Source organism: Gorilla gorilla, chromosome X (genome assembly GCF_029281585.2).
Source record: "Gorilla gorilla gorilla isolate KB3781 chromosome X, NHGRI_mGorGor1-v2.1_pri, whole genome shotgun sequence".
Taxonomy (NCBI): Eukaryota; Metazoa; Chordata; class Mammalia; order Primates; family Hominidae; genus Gorilla; species Gorilla gorilla.
In genome coordinates, this window is record NC_073247.2 from 21764480 (window position 1) to 21777531 (window position 13052).

Here is a 13052-nt window from a genome sequence, read left to right on the forward strand (position 1 = left end):
TGTTATACCAAGGTAGAGGGGTAAAACACACATGAATTTAATAGGTAGATGACCAGAGGTTCTTTTAGAAAGTGAATAGCTTTGGTCATTGCTTAGGGAAAGGGGAGACTGCTGAGAACATGGAAGCAAAGTAGCTAGCCAGACAGTTAAGAGACTCTGAAAAATAGAGAGGAATTTGGGTTTGCCTGTATGAGAAAGTGGGATTGGGCCAGAAGGATATGGGCAAAGAAGGGCCACCATACTGAGAGGCCAAGCTGCTCTGTGAGTTGGGAGGCAAAGGACAACATCCCCTGTGACATGAGTTTGCTTGTAAAAAACAAAATTTACTTTAAAATGTGCTGTCTGGTGTGCACTCCTTGCCTTGTAGTATAGATCATCGGTAAAAGCTTTGCTACTGCAAGAACCTTATGTTCCTGATTGTTTTTACGGTAGATGGGTTTCAGCATGGGGCCGAGAAGGGGCTTTGTCCCCTGTTTTGGTGGACACCAGAGTGGTGATAAAGGAGTAGCCAAAGGGAACAGAGAAAAATACCTTCAATGGAAGCAGATAATAGAGCAGTGGTGATCCCAAAATTATAATTCCTCAGAGAGAAACTAGAGAGAGCTTTGGGGTTTTACCCAAATGGGAATTTGAATCAATTTCTCCTGATCTGAAAGGGCTGGAAAAATCCTGGAGGATATCCAGATTACACTAGAGAATCTCAACCACCTAGCTTGATTTTTGTAAAGAACAATGTTGTTTGCTAGAACTGAGGAAAAGGCGATGGCAGAGCAGCTTTTTAAAAATAAATCTGAATATATCAACATGTACAGTCAACTAATTTGCTGACTTCAAAATAGCCTGATGAAACTCTTTGCCTGTTAAACCTATTATTGCCCATAATGAAAGATTCCATATGCACTAATCACAACATACAGCCTTATGTCTGATCATAGCTTCTAAAAAATCATGATACAGGGATTTTTAGTTATACTCAACACATTTTTCCTTTAGAAACTGGATTGGTTGTTACAGATGCCATGAATGATATAAATTGAGCTCATAGTTGGAAGAAATCTAAAGGATCAAGCATCCCTGAGTTTCAAACAGAAACTTGCACTGAATACATTCAAAGGTATGTGGATTTTATTTATAATTTGATATCCTTTTTATTGTGCTTATTTCTTTCTCTGCATTTCTTTTAAAAGATATAAATGTATTCTACATTTCTAATACTATATGCCATCAATAGTTACTTTTTAGTTGGCCCATAATTAAATTAGACTCTGATTACTGAAATGATTTTTAACTTTATAATGCAACAAAGTGCTTGTCTAATTCCAAAGGTCTTTCTTGGCCACATTTCACAGTAAAATATTAATTTTAATTAATTATCGATTAAAGTAAAAATAATACATTCACAGGCTGTGATCTACTACTTTGAAAAGCTTTTTATTTAATTACATAAAATAGAACCATCCATGAAGTGTTTTTTCTCATTAACCCAAACAAACAAACAAACAAAAAACAAATTTAGGAGTTAGAAAACTTCAGTGTACTTTTCATAGACAGCATTATCACATATAATATTCACTTCTTATACAAAATTTAAGGTCTTTCTTCTGACAGTTTTCCCAGTAATTTGTGCCACAAATCAATGTGCACATTTTAGGAGGACCTGTTTTGCTTAATGTCCCAAGGGTCTTATTTATAGAATAATTACAGTGCAACATCAAACAAAATGAAGATTCCATTGAAAGAAAATGAAACCTCTTAGGGAGAAAGTATTCAAAATTCATTGAAGAATCACATAAAATTAGTACCATCCTCTCCTGTTGGTTCAGCCACATCTTTTGCTCCACAGTCTGGAGCTCAGAGATGTTACTGGAGGGTCTTACCTGAAGTTCTGTAGATAGGAATTTCTGGAACTAAAATCTATCTTGGCAAATTAATATATTTTCTCAAATGATGAGTCCTTGTTTTTAACAGTAGCAATGTCCAGGTAGACTGTGCATGAGACATTTCTGTGCCTCCTTGTTCTAAAATTATAAAATACTGTGCACTTTGATGATCTTCCCAACCTTTAGAGCCAACTTTATTCCTTTAATCATTAATTATAAATACAATTTAGCTTCTATGACTATGGGCTGTATAGGCATAGGAAAATGGCATGCAAAGTCATATGAAGATAGATCATTCATGTCTCTGTAACTTGTTTAGCCCTCAACCTAAATTAAATGCATCTTTATCACTACTGTGACTCCAGAAACAATGAAATAGGCTGAGAGCTGGAAATCACATAAGACTGAAGTAAATTCACAAAGAATGGCTCCATCCTTCTTACTAGCAATAGACTAATGTAGATTATGTGTGTTTTATGGAGCATTCATTACATCCATGTTTCAGAAGAGATAAGAAAAGCGGATGTTGACTTACATTTCAGAACCATCAAGAAATGGGGACCTGGATTTTATTTGCCTGCCTCCTGGGAGCAGCTTTTGCCATGCCTGTGAGTAAAACACCCCTTGCATAAGTCAGTGTCCAATTTCACAAGCTTGGACATAAAAATCTGCCCATAGTTGGTGAAATTAGGGTTTAAAACAGTATGAGATCAGATGTCTTCATATGTCTCCGGGTTGAAGAAACACTTCAGGAGCTTGTTTTAAAAAGGTATATTCTCAAATGCCGCTACCAAAAATTCTGATTTGGTACAGCTGGGGCGGGGCCCAGGACTCTGCATTTTTATAAGCACCCCAGGAGATTCTGTTGGAACTGTTAGCTTGTAAATATCACCACCCATCTCTAGATGGAGGAAGCTTTTGGAAGGGACCCTTGAAAGGTCTCCAGAGAAAGTGCTTAACCAGCTTTGGACAAATATTACAGAAATGCCAGTTTTGTCTAAAACCCAATTCCTCTCAAGATTCCAAATCTCTTCCTGCCCTCCACATATTGCTGCTCTTACCCCTCAGGGGGTAAGATTTTTGTGTTAGGAATCCACTTTTTGAGCCACATTCCTGTTCTCAGAGGCCCCACCCCTTTGGGTACATCTGATGAGTAGGTGACTTTTTTGTGGTTGCCCGGGATCCCGCCTACACCCAATACATAGTGATATATTTTATATTCAGATGTATTAAAGATCAGGACATTAGACCCACTCTGTCTGGACACAGGTGCATAAGGGCAGAGAACTTAGATCACATGCATGCCAAGCAGGCTGCATCTGCTTTTTGGTGGAATAAAGAGCAGTTGATACAACCAGAAGCCAGCAAGCTTGCACCCCTGCCTCCTCTCTTCCTCTCTCACCCACAAAACCAAGATTCTGTGCTCTGACTTCCTGAAATCCTGCATTGCAGCGATTCCTAGTTTCCTCAGGGGTCCCTGCCTTACAAATTCAGCCCTTTTCCCACTCTCTAAGATGGTATTGTTCAAGAGGGTATAGGACCTGACTAAAACCATTCACATCCAGATGAGAGAGAATAAACCTTCCCATGAAATGTGAGCATTTTTAAAGAATATAATAGAGCCAATCCTAAATGAGGCCAATGTCTGAGGGAGATTTTCTGCATAACCATCTCTCCTCCCTGGACCCCAGGCACAACGAGAGTTCCACAATACAGGCACCAGACACTTGGCCCCCACTTTTGAGAGGATAGACAGTCCTGATTCAGATCATCATTCAGGTGGCCTTTTATTTTCAACTTGAAAATTTTTCTGCCATAAAACCGTTGGCAGAATAATAAAAAAAGATCGGCTTAAACGTCATAAATCAACTCTTTCATTTTCCATGGGATTTATAATGTTTCCACTTTGCTCCACCCATCTTGTTCTGGCATTCATCAATAATTCCCACCTTGTGGTTTCTTTTGTGGCTTCTTTTGTTGTATGGAAGTGTTGTTTACTTTGCATGTCAATTATGAGAAATCCCTTTGATACTTAAAAGTACTTGACCACCTCCTGATCTACAAGGGAACATTCGTGAGACAATTCTCTCCTTGTTGATATTTCTTTATTGTGAAAGAGAAACACACTTCTCTCCCCATTATGGGGTGAGTTTTATCAGCAAGTAAACTGTTGGGCAGGATAGGGTAGGATTCATTGAAAACACTGGGTGTGGGGGTGGGATGTTGTCCAAAGATCACTGGAGAATAAATGTGTGCTGGTTTCTGCTTCCAGGTCTCCAACCATAAGGCTATAACCCCAGGAACAGTCATTTAGCTGTTCTGAACCTCTTTAAAATAAAAGGTCTCCTCTTCTACACAGCACATTTGTTCAAACTAAAAACAGACCTCAAGTATATTCTGCACTATATAGATTTTTTTAAAGTAGCTTCAGTCTCCTTTAATGTGAACAATTGCATACTGACTTAATCTCTTCCTCTCTCTTCTCTTCCTTCACTCTCTCCCTTCCTCTCTCTTTCTATTCTCCTCCCCTCCTCCCTGTAAAAGCTACCACCTCATCCTGGGCACCCTGGTTATATCAACTTCAGCTATGAGGTAATTTTTCTCTTTACTAATTTTGACCATTGTTTGCGTTAACAATGCCCTGGGCTCTGTAAAGAATAGTGTGTTGATTCTTTATCCCAGATGTTTCTCAAGTGGTCCTGATTTTACAGTTCCTACCACCAGCTTCCCAGTTTAAGCTCTGATGGTTGGCCTCAAGCCTGTGTCATCCCAACAGCCTCCCGCCTGGCCACTCTGACTCAGTCTGTCCTCCTAAATATGGCCGTAAGCTTACCCATCATGAACCACTACTCAGGGAGGCTCCATGATAGGGCAAAAAGTAAACTCTGACCAGCTTGGTTCTAACCCAGCTAGTAAAATGTAAGGATTAGGTAAGATGTTATTTAAGACTCTTTCCAGCTCAAAAAACTCCTGATTCTAAGATAGTCACACTCTATGTGTGTTTCTCGTTTGCCTCTGCTGAAATATTAGTGACTAAGTGGTATAGGAGAGACTCCGCAGAACAGTGGAATGCATGAGTTTTGGATGTCGGGTTTGAGGTTCTCCTCAACCTCTTACTAACTTTGTGATTTTGGGCAAATCATTTCCTCTTTCTGGAACCCTGGTTTCCTCATCTGGAGAAAGGAAATAATTATAATAACCATATTTCAAAATATTGTTTGGAGAGTAATATAGTTAATGAATATGAAAAGTGCTTTGTCAAGTATAATATGAGCAAGGTTACTAATTATTTTTTGTATCGATTAAATGCCGTATTACTATATGAAGAATCCTCAAACCTAAGGCTAACCAAGTATATATACTGTTCAGAAAGGAATAAGATTCTTACTTCTCTCACAGGTTCAGGTAACAATCTATGAGTTTATTTACTTATAAAAGCTGAAGACAAATGTTAGTAAGATTTTGAGGCAAGATTTTCTGTTGAACCGAAAAGATTGACACATCTGATCAGTCAATCTGTGTTTCTAGGATGAGGGACAGTGTTTGCACCTCTCTTTTTCCCATTGTGACATCAAAGAAAAAAATGAAATTAACATCATGTCATATTATTATGTCATAATTTTGTGTTTGTTTTGCTCTTACAATGAAAAGAAGGAACTATGGTATTAAACAGATTTACTCCCTGTGTAACCTCAGTCAAGTTAATGAATCTCTTTAACTCCCCATAACCTTATCTAAAAAGTGAGAGTAATAATACTTGCCTCCTAGCATATAAGAAAAGATGAAGAATGTGTGTGATGGATGTAAACACAGTGCCTGTCACACAGGAAGCACCCAACAAATGTTTACCTTCTTCTTTCTTTTGTAGAACTCACATTCTCAGGCTATCAATGTTGACAGGACTGCATTAGTGAGTCTATATTTCCTACTGCATCAGTGAGTTTCTATATTGGATGAAAGTAAATTAAATCAAATGGGTTCTAATATCTTTTTCTCTTAAGGTGCTTACCCCTTTGAAGTGGTACCAGAGCATAAGGCCACCGGTATGTAGACATTTTGTTCTTCATTCCCTGAAAATATTAGGCATGCATTAAAATTCCCATATTAAGTGAAATATCATGTCTACTCCACATGCAGACATTAATGGGAAATTTAGTTTGTAAAAAATCATATCTGTGTACACAGTTACAAATTTTTGCAAAGGAAAAATGAATAAAATATTCCTATAGCCATAATGGCAAAGAAAACACTGCTGCTTCTCTGGTTGGAGTCACCTGAGCCAATGGTAAACCTGCCTCTCTGTTTCTCACCAGTACCCTTCCTATGGTTACGAGCCCATGGGTGGATGGCTGCACCACCAAATCATCCCCGTGCTGTCCCAACAGCACCCCCCGACTCACACCCTGCAGCCTCATCACCACATCCCAGTGGTGCCAGCTCAGCAGCCCGTGATCCCCCAGCAACCAATGATGCCCGTTCCTGGCCAACACTCCATGACTCCAATCCAACACCACCAGCCAAACCTCCCTCCGCCCGCCCAGCAGCCCTACCAGCCCCAGCCTGTTCAGCCACAGCCTCACCAGCCCATGCAGCCCCAGCCACCTGTGCACCCCATGCAGCCCCTGCCGCCACAGCCACCTCTGCCTCCGATGTTCCCCATGCAGCCCCTGCCTCCCATGCTTCCTGATCTGACTCTGGAAGCTTGGCCATCAACAGACAAGACCAAGCGGGAGGAAGTGGTGAGTATATTTTGAAGCCACTACAATGCAAATCCTGTGAAAATGGTGCAGCAAAATAGGCCCCAGAGTTCTAAGGTCTCCGACAACCAAGGATCTAGAGTTGTAGTAGTTACAGGTCTATGATTCTATTAGTCCAAGCAATATGCTATACCTTTATATTAAAGACAAATTCATCTAAATGGCTTGGTAATTAAGACCACAGTTTTTATGGTAGGTTTCAATTTTACTATTACTGAATTTCTACCAGAATATATATTACCAAAACCCATTAATAGAAATATATATTACTAAACCCCATGAATTTTAAGGGCAACAGTATAAGGGAATATCAGTTCTCCTTATATTTCAAAGGTTTGACTAGCAAGAATAGGCTAGAGTTGCACTGAAGGCTTAAGAAAAGAGGGAGCGGGTAATTTTGAGAGTGCAAATATCTGAACAGGCTACAAAAGGTAGACGGGAAATCTCTTCAAAAACCTACAGGAAGATTCCCCATTTCCAGTAGTTTTCAATCTAACTTGGAGGCAGCTAAACTAAACATACTGTTAGATTCCTTTTCTGTACTGGGATTCTATAGATGATTAAGCTTTTAGCAAGAAGTTACTGCAATTTAGCACTAAATCTTCCATTACAGGTAGCTCTTACAAATGAATGGGAATAGTCAACAAAACAAACTTAATCTACATCCATAAAGTCTTACTTCTATGTATACGAGATTATGTGATCCTATCATGTATATGTATTCAACTGTAATTCCAATTTATACATGTTATTGATGATTTGCTACTGAGAAGAAGAGAGAAGTGAGGTGGAAATGACCAGGATAAGAAGCCAGGACACAAAGGTTCCAATTCTGGCTTTGCCCTCAAAGACGAGGCAGTATTGTAAAAGTTACTTCAAATGTATGGGTGTTTTATTTTCTTTTAAATGGGGGAAAATGATGAAATCAGATTATTTTCAAGTCTCTGTCCAATTATAAATACCATAGTTTCTGAATTTAAAAAAATCATAATATATGTCATAAATGGCTTCATAATTGTGAGCATGTTTATGGAAAATATGGGGCAGAATTTTTTGAAAACTGATTGAATCCCAAGTAATTGGTGCCTATCATTGGCTATTCTAGTCCAAGGCACATGTTCTCTCTGTACATAGAAAATGCATTTATTTCTTTATTAATAATTAATACCATGAACTTTATAATGTGCTCACATCTTGACAAAGCTATTTATGGAAAGGTGACTTTGGGCAGATAGTTTGAACTTTTTAAAACTCAGTTTCTTTTTGTGTAAAATTTGAGTATAAACATTGATAGTTTCTTAGAATTGTTTTATGGAAAACAAAATAGCGTGATAAGCTTGGAGCCTGACATGCAAGACGTACCCCCCAAAAAGGCAGCAATTGTTATTTTATTATAAAATAATAGGCTTTAAGTGTCCTGAAGGTGGAAGCAGTCCTCATGGACACCTAGTATCTAATGACAACGAAATAACAAAGAAACTTCAGAAATTATAGAGTTCAACTTAAATGGTTGTACATTGTTTTGACAAAACTGAAGCCAGACATGTTATTGTAAATGGTACTCACCAGGAACATTTGTAAATTATTTTAACTGTTCTTTTGCAATTTTTTTCAGGATTAAAAGATCAGAAGATGAGAGGGGAATGAATACTTCAGATGCTTTCAGGAATGACACAAGAACACAATGATTTTTGCTTATAATCACTTTACTTAGCAAATTCTGTAACTAAAAAAGTACCATTAGCAGACAATAAAATGCATTAAAAATCATTCATGTCTTTGTGTTGAATGAAACTTAAATTTTCCTATCATTTGAGATGATATATTATGAATGAGTATTCTTGAATCAGGTAGGAACTGCTCATTTAGTCATACAAATTCACCATTTGGCAAGCAAATAAGGAATATATTTCTTTTTAGAGAAAATTTAAATTATACTGTCTCAAATCTTTTTTAAAAAACAAAGTTTATACATCAGTTAAAACAGTTGATAAAATGAAAATTTATGAATATGTACAATAACTAAAACCTGAACCAAATGAAGGGAAGTTTATATGAAAAATTCTTTACATTAAGAAAGATAAACTTTTGAAGAATGTTTATATTATGAAACAAAATAGGACGTGGAACACTGGCTTTATACTTCACACCACACTGGCAATCAAAATCTGGTCTTTTGATCTCATTCTATGGAAAAAGATTTTTAAATGAAATTATGTGATATGCATAATAATGTACTGAATTTAAAGTTATTCAAGTAATTTGTTTTCCTCAAAAAATGTTATCAATGGAGCTTCCAATAGAGAATTGCAGTGATTTTAAACACAAGTCAGTTCTTTCACCTCATAACTTTAAGATAAATTGTACTGCATAGTCTTCAAAATGTTAACAAATGCATAAAATGGACTCAAAACAAGTTTTCTTTCCCACTCATATTTATATTTGAATCCTTTTTTCTTCCTACACCCACACAGAATTGTAAACAGTCTTTGCAGGGTTTACATTACACAAACCCATGGTAACTTTATTCCAGTACCTTTATGATTAAGGCCCCTTAATCATTTTCTGGAATGAATAAACATAACTTTATTGGGAGGGTGTCAATATTCAAACAAATAACTTGATTTTAAAGAACTTAGATTCAATTTTTTAAAGGTAGAAAAGCTTTTAATCAATTGGCATGGACCAATTCTAATCAATTGAGTCAATATTTATTAAGCACACTCTAGGGCAAGGCACTATTCCATGTGCTGGTGAAAAGAGCAAGGCCCCATCCTTAAGGAATCTAGAATTTACCAAAGGGGTAAAATAAGCCCACAAATAACAATTAAAAAGGCCAAATGGTATTAATACTATGACAGAAGTACAGTCAAAATACTCTGGCAAATATGGCAAATATCCTTGGCTAGCTGTCCAACAGCTTTCCTTACCACTCCTTTCCTGTTGGCAGAGCTGGAATCAATCCCAGCATTCAGCCAGTTTCCAAATCAAAATTCAGATACGTAGTGTGATAATACAGCAGAATGTTTCAAACCAGAGACATACATTAACTGGTAATTATACTGTAATACTTGCCCTGTCAAATATGGTAGTCCTGTCCTATGTGGCTATTTAAATGTAAATAAATTAAAATTAAATAAAACTTAAAATTCAATTCCTCCGTCATAGTAGACACATTTTAAGTGCTAAATAGCCACATGGGGCTAGTGGCTACCATACTGGACAACACAGATACAGAATATTTCCATCACCATTCAGTTTTATCAGACAGCATTGCTCTATGCACTACTTCTTGAAGTTGAAAAATAATTCTTATTAATTCAAATATTTTAAACAAAAGATGAAACAAAACAGATTTGCTGGTTGAAACTGAAAATCTCAACTACCCACAGCAAGTTGTTCTCCAAGCATGCCAGTAATCCTGATCCTCTATGAGAATTTTCTAAGAAATGTAGAAGTGCCATTCTCTTCCTCAGGCCAAACTTCACATACTAAAACGGTTTCCCCTCTAGCTTTCATTTAGAACAGATAAATCCAGAGTTCAGAAGATATTTACATTCTTTTCTATTTTGTGGTTCAAACTAATAGTGCAACATAACATAGAGGGAGGCACACATTCACGTTACACACACTCACACACCCATAACCACGCATGCTTTCTGGGTTTACCTGTAGTAAAAAGACACATGTGGAGACATGTGCCATTTGAGTAACTTGAAATTTTAAATAAAACTTCTTTCCATTACAATCATTTAGAGAATGATTATGTGGTTATGGTATTCATTATCACCACCAGGACATACTATAGTTCTTCCAATACAAAAATTATATCAAGAAAAAAATGATCAAGCTGTGCATTTCATTTCCAAGCAATGTCAAGTTTACCATCCCCTTTCTCAACTCCACACAAAATAAAAATACAGACTTTTCTCTAAATCTGAAGTTTTTCCTTTGGTAGTAAACAATAGCTGAAAATACCAAGACTGAGTTTAAGGCCAAGACTTTTAAAAAGAAAATAAATTAGTAGACAACTGTATTAATTGGGAAAAAATAACCCAAGAGATCCTTGTATGAACAGCTTAACATGAGACTAACAAGAGAAAAACGACTTCAACCAATTTCCTACATTTCCAGAACATAGTAGCATTTAGTAGTACTCCACATTGCTTTAATAAAATAGTCATCAGCTTATGTCTGTTGTGAAATTCTTGTTAGTTGGAGTTTTTACTTATTTTTGTGATTTGGCTTTCAATTCCTTTTGCCCCTATTTGATCTGGAGCCTTAACAGCAAGGGCCATAGGCCGACATTTAGATATTAAAAAATACCTCCCTGTTGGGAAAAGTCCATGCTGGCCTCATTTGAAACACCTGACTCTTCCAGATGATAAATAATTATTGAGGAATAAGATTGGGCTGGGAGTGGTGAGGATTTGAAGAGAGAAGAAAGGAGTGGTCATTTGGGTTCGAAACATTTACCTCAATAAATCACACTTGAATCCTCTATCACAAAATCTAAATTAATAAAGCCCATTTGCAAATATCATTGTCCTATGGTCAACAAAAACCACCACAGGACCCAGAATTCACTTTACTATTAATTTTAAAAATGAACAATACTAAAATCTCAATTCCTCCAAACAGCCAAATTTTGTTTGCCTCTCCAAATAATTTTCTATGCTTCATATTTGGCCATGGAATGTGCAGGCTCTGGGGGTGTCAGTTAAGTGTCCACAGAAGCACAAAGCCGGCTTTCCAGTGTGATGGTAGGGGGTGCAGCCTCCATAACCAAACCGTTTGATTCACAATCATGACCATTGCCTATCTGCTGTGGAAACTTGGACAATTTTTTTGGCCTCTCTATGGCTCAGTACACTCGTCTATAAAATGTACTAATATCATACTCTGCTCTGAGTCTTTTCATGTTAATGAGCCCCAAGCTCAATAAATGTTAGCTACAGTTCTTGTAATCAGAAAGAGAGCTTTGTCCTGCCTCTGTAGACTCCCAAAGAGAACACTACCCAGTTGGAAGCAGGAGTGATACAAAATTAGGATATGACATGGAAGTTTTTGATGCCACAGGCACTGAAGTACATCATGTTTGTCTTTTTTTTTTTGAGACAGAGTCTTGCTCTGTCACCCAGGCTGGAGTGCAGTGGCGTGATCTTGGCTCACTGCAACTTCCGCCTCCTGGGTTCAAGTGATCCTCCAGCCTCAGCCTCTCAAGTAGCTGGGATTACAAGAGTGAGCCACCACACCCAGCTAATTTTTGTATTTTTAGTAGAAATGGGGTTTCACCATGTTGGCCAGGCTGGTCTTGAACTCCTGACCTCAAGTGATCTGCCCAGCTCAGCCTCCCAAAGTGCTAGGATTACAGGTGTGAGCCACCGTGCCCGGCCCATGTCTGTCATTTATCAGTGCATCACTCTGACAGTGTAGCCACCTGAACACCTCCCTTACTGATTGTGACCCTAAATGATCTTTGCCTTCTCCTACCTGATATCCCCAGACACTGTTCTTTGCTGCCTCCAAGACAAGCCTTCATCCTCAATTCACCACTCTGAGGGTAACAGGAGAGCAACACCAGGCAAGTGTCATGGGGGCGCTCCACCAGGTGGAGGCTAGAACTTGAGACCACCTCTCTCTGCATGTCTTCCTTTTACCTTCTTTCTAGGGCTGAGCCTTTGTGTACAGTGACTCCCAACTCAGACCCTTCCCTTGTCACTCTGGCATTGGCACAGTTCAGCTAATTCCACATTATAAGGATTTCATTTTTCTTTCTTTTACTTTTTTTTTTTTTTTTTTGAGATGGAGTCTCGCTCTGTCGCCAGGCTGGAGTGCAGTGGCTCAATCTCGGCTCACTGCAATCACCGCCTCCCAGGTTCAAGCGATTCCCCTGCCTCAGCCTCCTGAGTAGCTGGGACTACAGCCAGGCACCACCATGCCTGGCTAATTTTTTGTATTTTAGTAGAGACAGGGTTTTACCATGTTGGCCAGGATTGCTCAATCTCCTGACCTCCTGATCTGCCCGCCTCGGCCACCCAAAGTGCTGGGATCACAGGCGCGAGCCACTGCACCCGGCCTTTACCAAACCGTTTTCCTCTAGATGAGTGGTTCTTAAGCAGGTACAGTTGTGTCTCCTAGGGGACCTTTGGCAATGTCTGGAGTCACAACAGGGATCTAAACAAATCAAAACAGCTTGGGGAGTGGTAGGGGTGTTAAGGAGAATTTGCAAAATAAAGAAAGTGCTGTCCCTTGATTAAGTCAGCTAATGTCTCTAAATCAAAACTATCCTGTTAAAAGCCCAGATTTCACCACTACACAATATATCCGTGTAAGAAAGCATGTCCACCCTCTAAATCTATAAAATAAAAAAAGTAAATTAAAACAAAATTTTTAAAAACCGTCCGACAGAAGT

At 38.3% G+C, this 13052-nt stretch overlaps 2 protein-coding genes across 6 annotated transcripts in view; one reads left to right on the forward strand and one right to left on the reverse strand.

The window, feature by feature from the left end:
• ARHGAP6 (Rho GTPase activating protein 6) overlaps positions 1–13052 on the reverse strand; it is a 529030-nt gene that overhangs the window by 152919 nt on the left and 363059 nt on the right. The gene's annotated exons all lie outside the window — the stretch shown is intronic.
• On the forward strand, positions 1059–8407 carry AMELX (amelogenin X-linked). Of its 3 annotated transcripts, XM_063702907.1 has the most exons (7): positions 1059–1114; positions 2423–2488; positions 4425–4472; positions 5749–5790; positions 5882–5923; positions 6194–6619; positions 8253–8407. In XM_063702907.1, the coding sequence occupies exons 2-7, from the start codon at positions 2435–2437 to the stop codon at positions 8256–8258; spliced, it is 618 nt and encodes a 205-aa protein (XP_063558977.1). In that variant the 5' UTR covers positions 1059–1114; positions 2423–2434; the 3' UTR covers positions 8259–8407. The 3 variants fall into 3 exon arrangements, with proteins under 3 accessions (XP_063558977.1, XP_063558978.1, XP_063558979.1); XM_063702908.1 differs by lacking the exon at positions 5749–5790; XM_063702909.1 differs by lacking the exons at positions 4425–4472; positions 5749–5790.